Here is a 14,352-nt window from a genome sequence, read left to right as displayed (position 1 = left end):
AAATCTGGCCTCAAGCACTGCCTAGTTGTGTGACTGGGCAAGTCACTTGATCCTCCATTGCTTAACCCCTATGCCTTGGAGCCAATACCCAGCATCCATCCCAAGACGAAGGGAAGGAAGGGCATTTAAAAAAAAAAAGAGTATTGATAATAAGAGCAGAGGATTTGTTCTTATTTTCATCTCAGGGCCCCCTGTATTGAAAGGAGGACAGACAGATTTCTGCTCTATTTAGCTGGTCACTGTAGACCCCCTGAAGTTAATCAATAGATCTGGACCACAAACAACTCAAATTAAAAACCACTTTAACAAAACCAAAAAAGCGTGAAGAGTCTGAGCCTGCTTCCTTCTCTCCTCTCTCTTCCTTACTCCTCTCATCATTGCATCGCTGTTGCTACACTTACCACTGCCAGTTTTAGACTCACTTCCTCACAGGGAAGAAAGATGGCGCGTTTGGAAGCGCAATTCCCAGAGTTCATGAAGCTTTTCGAATCTCTTCTTCTGAGATGGAGAAAAACCCCAACTGCCTCTTAAGCTACACAGATCAGAGCCTCAGGCTTCGTTCTCAGAGGGGCGCTTGGGATAGTTCCTGGGGTGAGCAGGGACTTGGAGGTACAACTGAAGCTCCAGCTTTGAAAATGTAAACCCAAAGGTATTGTGTAATCCATTCCTGACATTTTTTAAACTTTTGTTTTTGACAAGAAAGATTTAAAAAGCAATTTATTCACTGCCCATAAAATCTATTACAGCGGTACCTTGACACACGAGTTTACTTAGTTCCATGGCCAAGCCTGTCACTCAATTTGCTTGTGTGTCAAATCAAATTTCCCCATTTAAATGAATGGAAATGCAATTAATCTTCTCTGGTCCCCCCAAACCATATGAATTTTGTTTTATATGCTTTTAAATAGAAAAATGTGCTTCCTAAATCAAAATAAATATATTCATAGATAATAAGAATAGAAAGAAATAAACTTGCTTATGAAATGTTATTTACCTTCAAGCTCAGGGGAAGATGCTGCCAGATTCCTACACTATGACTTAATATAATTTACCCTCTACACAAGTAATGCTACATTCAAATGCAAAATTGACCTCACACATGACTTAGGATATGTAACTTTATTGCTAAATTTAATTGCTATTTTTTTCACTTTCCTTGATTATCATCCTTTTCTTCATTGAATTTTGGCTATTTTGCCACACTTTCCTTAATGTCACTTAGAGGCTGTTTCAACAAAACCTTTCCATGGAAGTTTGTTTCTTCCTCTCTTTCAGAACGTTTTGATAATGTGTGAAACAAGTGTCTTTACACAGCTCCAACACACGAACTGTTGCAACTTTTTCTGGGTGTGTCTTTCCTATAAACTGTTTAATTTTCCCAGATCCTCAACATTTCCTTAATCTTGCTTGTACTGAAGACCTTATCCACCTGGGGCTCCTCCCATGGGCAGAAGCTTGTGATTCAAATATCTTGCTCCTGACTTAAAACAAAAAATCCTGATGCTGACTACACGTATAAAGGTATCACTTATGGTAAAAAATCAAATAAGTAGTTAAAGGCACGTGGAACTACTTTACCAAGAAAGAATATGGGCAGAGGACTTCATAATCCATGAAGTGGAATTAACCAAGAGTTCTCTTTCTTATGGTCACTGATTTTAGATGAATACAGTCCAATATTTCCTGTTTTTGAAGCTCCTAGAAAGTTTCCCTTTTCTTCTAATGGTAGGGAGGAGGACTCCTATTTACCCATCTCCCACAGATCATCCAAGAAATTCATGTGTCCCCAAGGAAACAATCTATCAGGAATACACACACTAAACGTGTATTCCAGTTGTAGCCTTCCAATCTTTGGAACAGCTGTTGAGACACTTCCTCTTGCAAGTCATGAAATCTAAAGAGAACTTAGAAAATAGCAGAATCTTCCGGAGGGACTTGAATGAAGTTGCTTGTTCTAGCTCTGACATTCTACGTTCTGTTGGCTTATGATTCTTTTCTTCCAAATTCCCACAGGGAGTGACTGTATTAATTTAATTTCATCTAAGGCCTTCACTGCATCCAAATAAAGGACTTTTCTGCTCTTAGTTTAAATGGATTTATTTGATTTATTAGGTGTTGTTACTGATATAGTTATCAGTTGTGTATTGGATAACTACCTATACACATACTTTCTGCATTTTCCTTCTTATTCTATAACTATTGATTTTACTTGTACAAAAGCAAGTGGTTTTGTTATTGTAATTGTCTTTTAGAACTTCCTCTATCTCATTTGGCTGAAAATTCTCCGCAATAACCGTGCAAAGCATTTTCATTCTCTTCTATTAAAGAATGATCCAACCTTTTATATTTCGGTTCAGTACACATTTTGAGCTTAGTATGGGACAGGATGTAAAATGTCCATCTCAATTTTATTTCTGGGAAACTGTTTTGCAGTTTTACCAACCATTCTGGGCAACAAGCAAATCCTCCCCTCTCAGTAACTGATATTCTTGGGATTGTTCAACACCGGCCCGCTGTTTTCAATTGCTTCCATTTCTTATAATCATCTCTTCCAGGTTAAATACTTTAAAACAAACAAAACCCTAGTACGCAGCCATTTTCACCCACTGCTTTGTATTTTGGTGTCTAGAAAGCCCCAAATTTTATGAGGAATGTTAAAGTATCTCATGTATTTTCTGAATTTATGGAGACGATCCCATTTGTTTCTGTTGGAAAAAGTCATCGCAACGTACCTAATGTCACATTCCTGCTTCAATAATGGATTTTCCTCTCCAATCTCAGCAGTGGTCACTTGATGCTAGTTTTGGCTCTCCTTCTTCTGTGATTCACTCGTTGAACGTTATTTGCCATACATACATACACGTGATCTGGGCAGAGGCCACGTTTCTCAGGAACAGCTCCAGACGTCCCAGGATCCAAGGCAAGTTTCCCTGAGCTGGACTCCAGGCTCACCGCCTTCTGAAAGGCTTCTCTTATTCTAGGCTTTCCCCTATATTTCAGGGTAAAGTCTTAAGGTGACGACACCCTCCGGCCTAAGGTATAGCTTTCACTGATTCAACAACACTGCAGAAATGGGTCTGAATCCCGCTTCTTTTTTCCTTCTACACTTGCAGGGAGGGAACACTAGTGACGCAAGCCGGTTCTACCATAAAAAAGGTCTCTTTTTGGATTTGTTTGAATGTCGTCATTTGGAAACACATTTCACACAAGTCAAATGACACTTCCAAGAAAGTATTTGTCTCCGTTAAAGAATGTATAGTGGAATTGGTCCAAGATGGCTGGGGAGAGCGGACGTTAACTTTTTGGTGAAAGCATTTAGATCTCGGAAATCTAATGCTAAAATGCTAGTATTGGGCCTCAATGGACTTTTTGTTGATTATGTGCCTTAACTGGAGGAAATGGGAACAAGGCAGATAAAACCTAAATTGTGTTATTATGAAACATTTAGAGAAGGTATGGCAGCTATAGCCAGGAAGACCTCCATTCAAATCTGGCCTCAGATCCTGGGGAAGTCACTTAATGGCTGCCTGCCTCAGTTTCCTTATCTGTAAAATGGGGGAAAGAACACCCACCCTGATGGGTTCTTGTGAAAATCAAAAGGAAATGATACATTTAAGAAGCTTTTAGCCCAGTGCCTAATGGAGCAGGTGCTGTATAAATGCTGATACTCCCTCTCCTCCCTATCTACTGGCACCCCCGATTCTGCATTGCTGCCTTATTTAAACTGCTCAGGCGCTTTGCTGTGTTAAGAGGAAGACTATGAAGGGAGAGCCAGGCTGGCTTCGTGCTGCTATCAGGATAAGGAGCCGATACTCTACTTGGAGCTTCCAGGCACGATTCCCGGAGCTGGAAGGTTAAACAACCTACAGGATCAAGGCGGGGAGGAAGCAGGTCAGCTCTGGTCAGCTGGAGGGGCGCCCTGTGTCTTCCCGGTGTGCCCACCCGCCTTTTCTTCCTGCCTTCTGTGGAGTTTCCTGTTTAGTAGCTTGGTTAGTCATGTTCTCTGTAAGGTTACTAAGCTGGCTGCTAAGTTTCAGCATAGCCTGTGCTACAAGGGCAGTTCACGCTCCCTGCATTGTTGACTTGGTGAGTGCAGCAGTGAGCAGTGGCCGGAACTGAAGATCGCTTTTCCCTCCAGCCTTTGGACTCATCCAATGGCGCCTCTTCTTTCTCTCTAGAGGACTTTTTCTGAAGTCATGACTAACACGAGATGGGCCAGCGAGGAGGCCGGTTGCTTCTCAGCCTTCAGTTCATGTGAATAACAAGCACTTATCTACATATTTCAAATAAAACTCGTGCCCGGTGTTCTTTTATTCAATTTATTTATGTAACACTGTATAAAGCAATTGATTCATAAGCCATGATTCTGTACAATCATCTTGCAGAAATTTTTGGGCAAATCCTCGTCATTTGAGAACATCAGGCGATTCCCCTCCGATCCCGACCCCGTAAGAAAGTGCTCAAAATCGCCGGAGAGGATGGTTTGTCTTTCTTTTACGAGCCAATGCAATATGGGGGCACGTCTTAGGAAAGGAGAACGCGGACTTCAGCGTCTAAAATGTGCACATAAAACAGGCACAAAGAAACAGGTATTCTCGTGAATTCTAGATCACTAAGGGAGGGAGGCAACCATCTGTACAACGAAACGCAACTACGGGAGAGAAGAGACACTCGTGTGGGATAGGTAAAAAAGTAGAGTTTTGCTTTCAATGCATAGTGATCAGGACCCGCGAATCAAAGCAGCTAACGTCCACAGAAATAAGAAGCCCCCCATTCTCAAAGCGTATTCTTTAGGGTTTAATAGTTTGTCACAAAGCACAAGAATAATATGCGGCTGGCTACAGAGCTACGAATAAATAATTGGTAGAGAAGCTACTCATGCATTAGGGAAGTACAGCTAAAATCGTGGAAGCACACAAAGCCATTCATTAATCGTGGAGTGTAAAGAAAGAACGGGACGGGTTGGCATCAGTTCCTATTCAGGCATCTCATTAGGTCACAGCGCAGCTGTCGGAGATGAGGGTGAGTAAATGATAAACCGGGAGCGAGTTTCCTTTCCTCAATAGTCCATGAATGAACACTGACGGGCAGAGAAGCGATCACGTGGCTGTGCAACACAAGAGCCGCCTAATTCTGCATCTGTTCGAAGAACTTGTAGGTCGGATTTTCATAGCCGTTTTGTTGCATCTTGGAAAGGTGGCGCTCCTCGGGGGTGATGGCGGCATCGATCTGAAACGGCATCAAGGCAAAGGATCTCAGTGAGGCCCTTGTCTACAGAGGAGCCTGTCGGCCACACGGCCACCAGGGGGTGCTCAACACCACGGCTGCTGCCTGCCTAAACCAGAGGTGACTGGCAAGAGGGCCACAGATCATTGGAAAGCAGCCCCTCCCGCCATTCTGATTAGTCAGACACCAACTGCCATCATCACTGTGTTAGAGGAATCCCAGCCAACGGGGAGAGCCAGGCCCATCGGCAAACACGGCTTGGGCCGCCGCTTCTGACCCTAGTCGTGAGGCATTTCTGCCATGGCAGTGATCCCATTAGTCAGGGGAAGAGAACTGTGTAAGCAGGTTGTGGGCCTCGAGGCTTCCTGCCTGATCCCGTCTCTGGAGAGAGTTCCAGAGGGAGACGCTGCCTCACTTCCTGTTCCTGTCCTCGGCTTCCTTCTAACAAGAGACTGCAGCAAATTAAGGACACAAAATAGGCCGTAAGGTGGCCCGTGAAGAGAGTGCACCCGTAACTATGGCTAGTATGGGATGGAGCTAAAAAAATACTGCAGAAAAATCTATATACAGAATTACAAACATTTCTCTTAACTTTCTATGAGGGCTTGTCATTCTATAGCTGTAGCCCAAAGGTTGGCATATGACATTATGCCTTCAGAAGGTGGGCATTGTAAAAAAGGGTGGTGCTACAAACACTTGCTCTGCTTCCTCAGCCTTTCTAGCCATAGTTTTAGTCAAAAGCATTTCCCTATTACTTGATCAAATGATGAAGTGTATATCTGACAAGTGGGCAGAACGAAGTCTTAAAATTCTCCCTACTATCCTTTCTTATTAAAGCGTGACCTGCCTTATTTCCTCGGAATAAAATGGTCTACTATAATACAACTTAATTTGTCTTATGAGGCAATAGTACAGTCTGCTCTAAATATAATTTTGCATAAGGGAATAATTTAGTCACAAATCTTTCCCCATCCTCTCCACTTACTTTTGATCTCCTTTGAAGTCAACAAATGAGGTCACCACACTTTAATTGGCATTTGGGCAATTAGCAACAACTTGATAGTTAAAAATGCCATCATCAAAGACTGGAGATTTAATATACATTCACATTACTGAATCTAATCTGTCTTTCTGGAAGAAACCATCTGAACAAGCTCTTTTAATATGTTCTGAAACACCTTATTAGTGCTATATTACAGATGGAGGACTATTTTGAATTTTTATTATTTTTCTTGCTAGGGTAATATAGAAAATACTATTTCCAAAATTTTGAATGGAGGAATAGTAGTATCTTGCTGATAGAATATTACATTTTTATCTCTTCTGGAAAGCACATGAATATCAACAGTCACCAATAATAACCTATTCATTAAAGGTGAGACAACATTTAGGCATTTCACAGATCATCTTTTCAATGTCTAAAGTCAACTTCTTAAGACTGTTTTTGTATAAAATGAGACCCCCACAGGTTAATAATGTTTAATTAAGCTAGTCTCAGGTAGCCTTCAGTGTTATTTTCTCCAGACTCCTTATTCCTACATCCTCTTGTAATATTGCTACCAGTACCATAGAGGGGCAGAATTTTCTCTCGAGATCATAAAATACCTGATGGAAGTCGCCACCTTTACAAACACCTTCCATTTATTCTCCCCCCCCCCCCAATGAACCATGAATTCAATAATTTTAACAATGATTTAGATTTTGTTCCATTTGGAAATATCCTTTTATATATTGTGAATTTTAGTTTTACTTAATCCAGCTTAGTCTTTAGAAATTCTAGCAACCAGGAATGTATACACCCCTACTTAAGGATTAAGTGTTGAGGAGGATGGCCTATGATTGACATGTGCTAGCAAGTAACAAATAACAACTGACAGACCCCCTGGACTGGCCCAAGTCAAGCTTAAGCTACCATTGGTACATGTGAGATGCAGGAAGTGATATAAAGAACGGTCTATATATTTTGCATATCTCTCCCCCCCCCCCCCCAGTATTTTCAGGGAACAGAGTTAGTGTTTTACTGAGATGTACAACAAACTAGATTTGGTATACCCTAAGATATATACATTTCAAGTCAGAAAATTCTGTTTATTTCTTGGACTAGAAAACACTGGAGGATAGATGACAAATCTAAAAAGATAAAGAGTTAAAACTACTGCAAAAAAGTAAGATATTTCTATTTTTAGTCATAATTATTTCTTGTTTATTTAATGTTTAATTATTAAGAGACTACTCACATTCCTTGTTTTTGTCTACTTGCTCATTATGTTTCATTTCTCATTAACCTAATCAATCTGGGTGATAGATTTGGATAGTCAATAAAAAGTTTGGTTGAGGAGAAGATTTTAAGCATTGAATAAAATGTTACTCAAGGATTATCTGTGAGATTATTCACAATCATTTCTGTTCAAGAGTTAGTAGCATCAAATTTCCCAAGGGTTTAGTGAGAAGTTTAACTGGCTAGTAGCATGGGGCTAGGAGCCAGGACCTGATAGAGATTCTAGGCACAGATCTGTTTTTGTTTTGGTATGTGAAGTTAGGGCCACAATTTCTTTCTGTGAAAAATGAAAATGTTGGATGGGATAATGTGGAATCCTTTCGAGATCTAAGAATTTTATTCAAGATCTGGGAAACAGAAATGGTGTGTTGTTACATACAAAAGAGTGGTTGCCTAAAACGGTGACCGCAAAAATATGGTTTCAAGACTTTGAATTGCCAAAACGGTAAAGATAATTTTTTGTCTTGATTTTATATTAAAAATAAAGTGGTATTTGGGAAAAATTCCCAAATATTAAATACCCAAGTCAGCTGGGTTTTTATGGAGATTTTAATTAATACAAATAAGCAATTAAGGAAAAGGAGAGAGAATAAGAGAAATGAAGGGCCTAGAGCCTTAAGAGAGAGACCAGTCTTTAATCCACTCACCACAAAATTTTTCCAAACAAAACTAGTGTTCAGAGAGACCCTCCAGTTCAGCTTCCAAGGCTGAATCTTTTCAGCCACTGAGAGAGAGAGAGCAGCCTCCAATTCACCTCCAAAGCTGAATTCCGTTCAGAGGCCTTCTGACTGCCTTTTAAAGCAAATTTTCTCCTATGTCACCTCCCCTAAGTTTTCACATCTACCAATCAGAGTAGACGTTTTCACAGGACTGACCATTCTTAATTCACATCTTCTTTAGTTCTCAACTTCTCTGGGTAGACTAAAACTTCACACCTCTTTTGTTCAGCTTGTCCCTTGCAGGTTTGCAAGTTGCCTGACCTTTCAGTGATTAATTGGACCTTTACTTAGCACCCTTTTGTATTAGATCTAAAAATAGACCTAGCTTAAGGGATTTAGCTTTACTTTAAGTAAAGTACCTTTCCATTGTTCAATAAGGAGTTCACAACTTTATCTTCCCCTAAAGTATGCCTAAGTATGGGTGGAGTGATGTAAAGTTCTCACATACATTCCTGACTAAGTACCTCCATTGTTTAAAATGGGGAATGGTCTTAACAAAATGTTCTAAGGTAGAGTCTGAGAATTTTTAACATTCACAAGTCTGAGAAATTTTAAGATTCACAGTGCCAATTCATTTTTTGTAAATTATTTAAAATGTACTAAGCAATTTTAAGAAATCCTTAGAATCTATTTTATCTAATTATTTTCATTATTTCATTAGCTACTTCTTTGATTACTGACTTAGCAAAACAGAATTTTAATCTAAAAGAATATACTATATACTATATACATATACCTGGCCTTCATAATTATTTTCACCATCTTTTTGTTTACCAAAGAATATGGTCATGAGCTGGTAATGAGGACACAAGTTCTTTAGATCCTTAATTATGCTGTGGCAGTATTTACTACTTACTTAAAAATGCAGGATTCAGAAGGATCATTGGAGGGGAAAACAGGAGGATAAACAATAATATTCAAAGTTGCTAAACAAGACCCCTAATAACATTATTATTCCATATTATTTTTCCAAGCACAGCTGTTGAGCATATATATATATATATATATGGTAATTTCAATAAAACCTATGATTTTAAACTCTGCCATGTGGCTAGGTTTGACAAAAGCCAACAAAACAAATCACATTCCAGAGCTTACTTCTTAGAAAAGAAATAAAATGGTGATTGTGTTTGTAATAACATTAAAAATTGGAGGAAAGTTGATACTGGTGATGGCAACACGTTTCTCTCTCTTCATTCATTTCTAACACTTCTATTCAGGCTTTACCTTCTTTTCCCAAATAGCTAATACGCTCAGGCCCTCAGTGGTTTGTATCTACATTCTTACTATAACTTTCTACACTTAGTGTTCGTTCCTGTGTTCTACTATTCACTGGTGCAATCTAACCTCCATACAGTGGCCCAATACAACCTTCCTGAGGCACAGTCTTCATTATTTCATTCTCTTGTTTGAAAACCTTCCGGAGCTCCTCACCATTTCTAGGACAAAACCCAAATTCCTTAGCATGCTATTTAAGGTCTTTGAGAATCTGGCTCCAACTTGAAAGTTATTACCCGAATTCAACCTTCCGTCTTTCCCCTCTCTATGGAAGCACACAAGCTCTCTCTTTCCTACCTGTCACAATCCGCATTTTCTTTTAAGGCTAAGCTCAAATTCTGTCTTCTCAATGAAGCCTTTTGTGCTCCTCTCAGTTTCAGGGGGAACCCTTGAAAATATAGTGAGCTTATTGTATACATGTTGCGATGCCTCATAGGCTTCTTTAAGAACAGCTTGATGAATTAAATGTTGATTATGTGATTAAGGCTTCTACATACTTTTTATTTCTGAGCCACGATTTATGTGGGTAGGATCTGACTAGAGACTGTGGTAGGTAGAAGGGGAAGACGTCACAGATCTATCACAGATCTAAAGCTGGAAGGGACGCTGGATTCAATGAATACATTTTTGAAATGAGAAAATGATGGACATCCTTGTGAGTCTGTATTTCACATGTGACTTTATACTTAACAGATCCTTGATAAACATCTGTTGACTAAAAGGCCAAAGACAGGTACTGAAGTTCTTTTTATTAACAAATGCAAATTCTTGTTAAAAATGCTTAAGAACCATTTATTGATGAATACGGAACTGACCCAAATTGAGGTTCTGATGAGTTTCGCTTTGAGGTGGTAACTTTTGGACGACACAATTTCAGTTTCTTTTGCACATACTCCTCAATGACCACTTGGCACACTGATTTTACCTACCTCCACTACACCATGGTGGATAGATGTGTACTGTTTCTTCTTCAGCATCACCAAGGTGAAGACAATAACTGTTGCTATGACAATGCCACCCACCATGAGTCCAATGATCGCACCCTTGTTTGAATTCATATCTTCAGCAAAGAATACCTTCAAAACAAACAGAGACTTAATTGCTACTGAACGCACTTTTACATACGTAACCAAAAATTCCATTTCATAGTTGTCTGTCTAAATGAAATGTTCACCTCTTACACATTTCTTGGTTACTTCAAGGTCTAGTTATTACTAAAGGAGCCTATTTTTTTTTTTGCCAAGAGTGATAATTGCAGTCTATGCTAACGTTTGCTGCTTCCTTGGGGATTCTTGTAAATCTATTTGGTATTTATAGCAGCACTTATTATAGAAGCAAAACATTGGAAACAAAGTAGATAAAAATCAATCGGCGAATGACTAAACAAATTGTGGTGCACGAATGTAATGAAATATTACTTTGCGATAAGAAATGATGACTATGAAGAATACTAAGAATCACGGAGATTCGCAAAACAAACATAACAATGTAGGAGAAAAGAATAACTATCACAAGACGATAAAAAAATTAAAGTGGCAAAGTGATCAAGAACAAGCTTGGATCTAAAGAAGAAATATGACAGGACATTTCCCCCTACTCCTCTGAAAAGACAAAAGGTGTGTGAGTACAGAGCACTGCACATGGTGTCAGTTTTGTAGGTTTTTTTCTCTCTTTTTCTTTAAGGAAAAAAAAAGTATGTGGGATATTTGTTAGTGGAAAAGAAAGAAAATTGAGTAAGAAATTTAGTAATACAAAAACAAAAGGTATTGATAAAAACTCATTTTTCAAAAATCTAAAAAACCAATTTGGGAGCTTCTGGCTGTCTCCTTTACGCTCCTCTCACAAAAACTTGTCACGTAAACCAGGCCAAAAATGACTGAAGTCCAATGAGAGACTATGATGACAAAAAGTCATGCAGAAACCTGGTTGAAAGGACAAGGAGGAATAGCCAGCAAAACCAGGGCCAAAGCAGGAAAACCAGTAGACAGCTTCTCAATATGACAAGAATTAGCCGAGAGGCAGGCTGCAAGGTAACAGGTCTGGATGCGGTAAGACACAGGGCAGCCCCCAGAAAGAGCCAGGGAAACGAGAAAGCCTCAGGGCGAGTGTGGTGGAATCCTCGAGAGAGGCAGGGCTCAGTGGGGGGACAGTGCTTACACAGGGCAAATGTAGCTCTGAAAATAGCATAAGGTCATGAGAATGGGTTCCTTTACTTAGTTCTTCTCGCACTACAGAATCCAAGTTTTCTCTACCCATTTAGAGCATCTCCTCATGATTCTAAGATGAGCTAAAGCCAGCTTTTGGTGTATAAATTGGGAAATAAAATCAAGGGGCCCCTGAAAGGCAGATAAAAGGAGTACATGCTGTCATAGAATGACATTTTGAGCAAAAGGGATTAAAACAAAAGGTTAATTATTGTACTTGCCAGTTTTTGATGATGCACTTCATATCCTGAATCATGTCGGAACTCTGCATCCATCTTTACTTCTGATATCTCCTCGGTTTTAATGTTTGTCAGTCCAGAACCTGCAATGGATCATAATTAAATGACACACTGAAACTGTTACCGTTGAGGGGTGCATTATTGAACTCACTGTAGGCCTTTCCATGCTTTCTCTTTGGTAAAAGATGGAGGATTATTTCACCGAAGAAGGAAACAGTCAACCGTTTGAGAAAGCCGTGGAGAGACCGTCCGCGCGGTCATGAAGAGCTGGACACGACACGACTGAACAACTGCCCAACGACAATGACTGAACAACCATTTGGGGGGTTTGTGCCTATCATATAGTCCACTCATGTTCACTGAGTTAGACACACGCGCAGGATATTTTCCTGAGTGCAAACAGTCAAGAGTAGCCTTTCCAAGAAGGCTGCTAGTCAGCGAACAGAACTTCTAAGTTAACAACTTTCCTGACCTGCACAAGCCCTTTTCTGATGCTTCATCACAGCACAATGGCGACGAGGAAGTCTTTGAAGGCGAGGCCAGAGGAACATGAGCTCAGTCACCAGGTATTTATTAAAGAACTAGCTAAGCAGAGAAAGGCACAAACCCAACAGGCAGTCACTTGGTGACTCATTTTTTTTTGGCCATGAAAACGAAGGAAAGAAAGGCAATAGAGTCCTGAGTCCTCTATGAGAAGATCTGTTTCTGCAATGACATCAGAAGAACAGTGAACAAGAGAGAAGAATGGTAGGAATGACACAATTTTTATTGAGCTGTCAGTATTCTAAAAGGAGGATTTTTGTCCACTGACAGACTATAGGAATTGGATGATATCAATCTTGACATTATTATAAAGGAAAACAAAAGGAGTTTGTCGTGAAATAGAAAGATGGTTCTTTCAGGAAAGAAAACAACATTGATATAGCACCAACTATATACCAGGCACTCTGCTGAAAGATTTACAAATAGCATCTCATTTTAATCCTCACAATGCAGAAGAAAACAAACACTGTTTTGTGAGCTACTTGATTATTTTATTTTGCAGGATGTGAGGAAAGGGCTTTGCAAAGAAAATACCATGAAGATATTTGCACTTACGAGCTAACTTTTGTAGAAGAGAAATTCTATAAAGAACTAGTTCATCCTATGGTCTTCCAGATACTTGCAGACTGCAACCAAGCCCCAGCATATTTCAGAGCATTTCACTGAGATGTACATTCACTCAAAAGGATATTTATTAATTTATTCTCAAGAGTATGATATGGAGTTGAATGACCAGAAGAGAACATCTATTTTGGACAAAAATTGCAAAGGGATAATAGCTGGGCCCAGAATTGAACAGGAGGAAGAAAGTAGACTAGATTGCTTTTTTGATTGATTTTAGATTTCACCATGAAATAAAGGCCTATCTTTTAATTTTTTAAGGCATGAATCACAATACCCATTATACCTATAAAATAATGCAAAACACATTTCTGTCATATTCCAAAAAAGTAAGAAAGAGAAAAGAAAGTATGCTTAGGTCTTTAATCTGAGGCCAACAATTCTCTATCTGGAGGTGGACACTATTTTTCTTTCTTTTCTTTTCTCCCCCCCCCCCGACCCCCCCCCAAGTACCTCGGCCCTTCATCCCTACTTTCCCCATACCACAGAAACCATCGTCTGGCAAACAGATGTGTATATATAAATTATGTCTTTTGTGTTTCCAGTTTTTCAATTCATTCTCTTGAAGGAACATTCACAAATTATTTCTCAAATATTAAATCTGTAGCTGGATATAATGTTATCTTGGTTCTGCTTGCTTCACTTTTCATTTTCGGATGTAGTTCTTTTCAAGTGAAAAAAAAATTAATTTGTGCAAAAATATTCCAGATTGCACCTTTCATGATGAGTCCATTGAACATTGCTATTACTATGTGAACTGTTCTAGTGCTTCTAATTACTTTTCCTTGCATCATTTCATAAAAATCTTTCCAGTTTATTTCTGAGTCATTACTATCATCATTTCTTCCAGCACAATAGTATTCCATCACATTAATATACCATTACAAGGTCAGTGATTTCCCAATTGATAGACCTCTTCCCAGTTTCTAATTCTTTACTACCAGAAAAAGAAGTATTTAGCAGAAAATATATTTCTAATACCAAATTATTTTTAATGATCATAGTTTTTAAGGTATAATTTGAGATAAAAAATCCCAAGATCCCTTTCCTTTATTTTTTCTTTGACTCCCTCAATATTTATGATCTTTTGATGAATTGATTATTTTTTCTAGCCTTTTGAAATATCATATTCCAAATCTGTGATCATAACTCTATCTATGGTAATATAACCTCATTTATGGTAATTGATTTCTTTCTTTCTGGCTGCTTTAAGTATTTTCTCCTTGACTGGAAGCTATGGATTT

At 39.0% G+C, this 14,352-nt stretch overlaps 1 protein-coding gene across 4 annotated transcripts in view; it reads right to left on the bottom strand.

Annotated features, from left to right (window-relative positions):
- Positions 1-4,308: 4,308 nt before the first annotated feature.
- The window catches only part of APP (amyloid beta precursor protein), a 137,187-nt gene continuing 127,143 nt past the window's right edge, over positions 4,309-14,352 (bottom strand). For all 4 annotated transcript variants that reach the window (XM_056825990.1, XM_056825988.1, XM_056825989.1 and 1 more), the window contains 3 exons: positions 11,927-12,027; positions 10,431-10,577; positions 4,309-5,229 (listed from right to left, as the gene is read on the bottom strand). In XM_056825990.1, coding sequence (XP_056681968.1) covers positions 5,128-5,229; positions 10,431-10,577; positions 11,927-12,027 — 350 coding nt within the window. In that variant the 3' untranslated portion in view covers positions 4,309-5,127. The remainder of the gene's footprint in view (positions 5,230-10,430; positions 10,578-11,926; positions 12,028-14,352) is intronic.

This window comes from Monodelphis domestica, chromosome 4 (genome assembly GCF_027887165.1).
Source record: "Monodelphis domestica isolate mMonDom1 chromosome 4, mMonDom1.pri, whole genome shotgun sequence".
In the NCBI taxonomy this organism is placed as follows: Eukaryota; Metazoa; Chordata; class Mammalia; order Didelphimorphia; family Didelphidae; genus Monodelphis; species Monodelphis domestica.
This window is presented reverse-complemented; position numbering and strand designations above follow the sequence as displayed.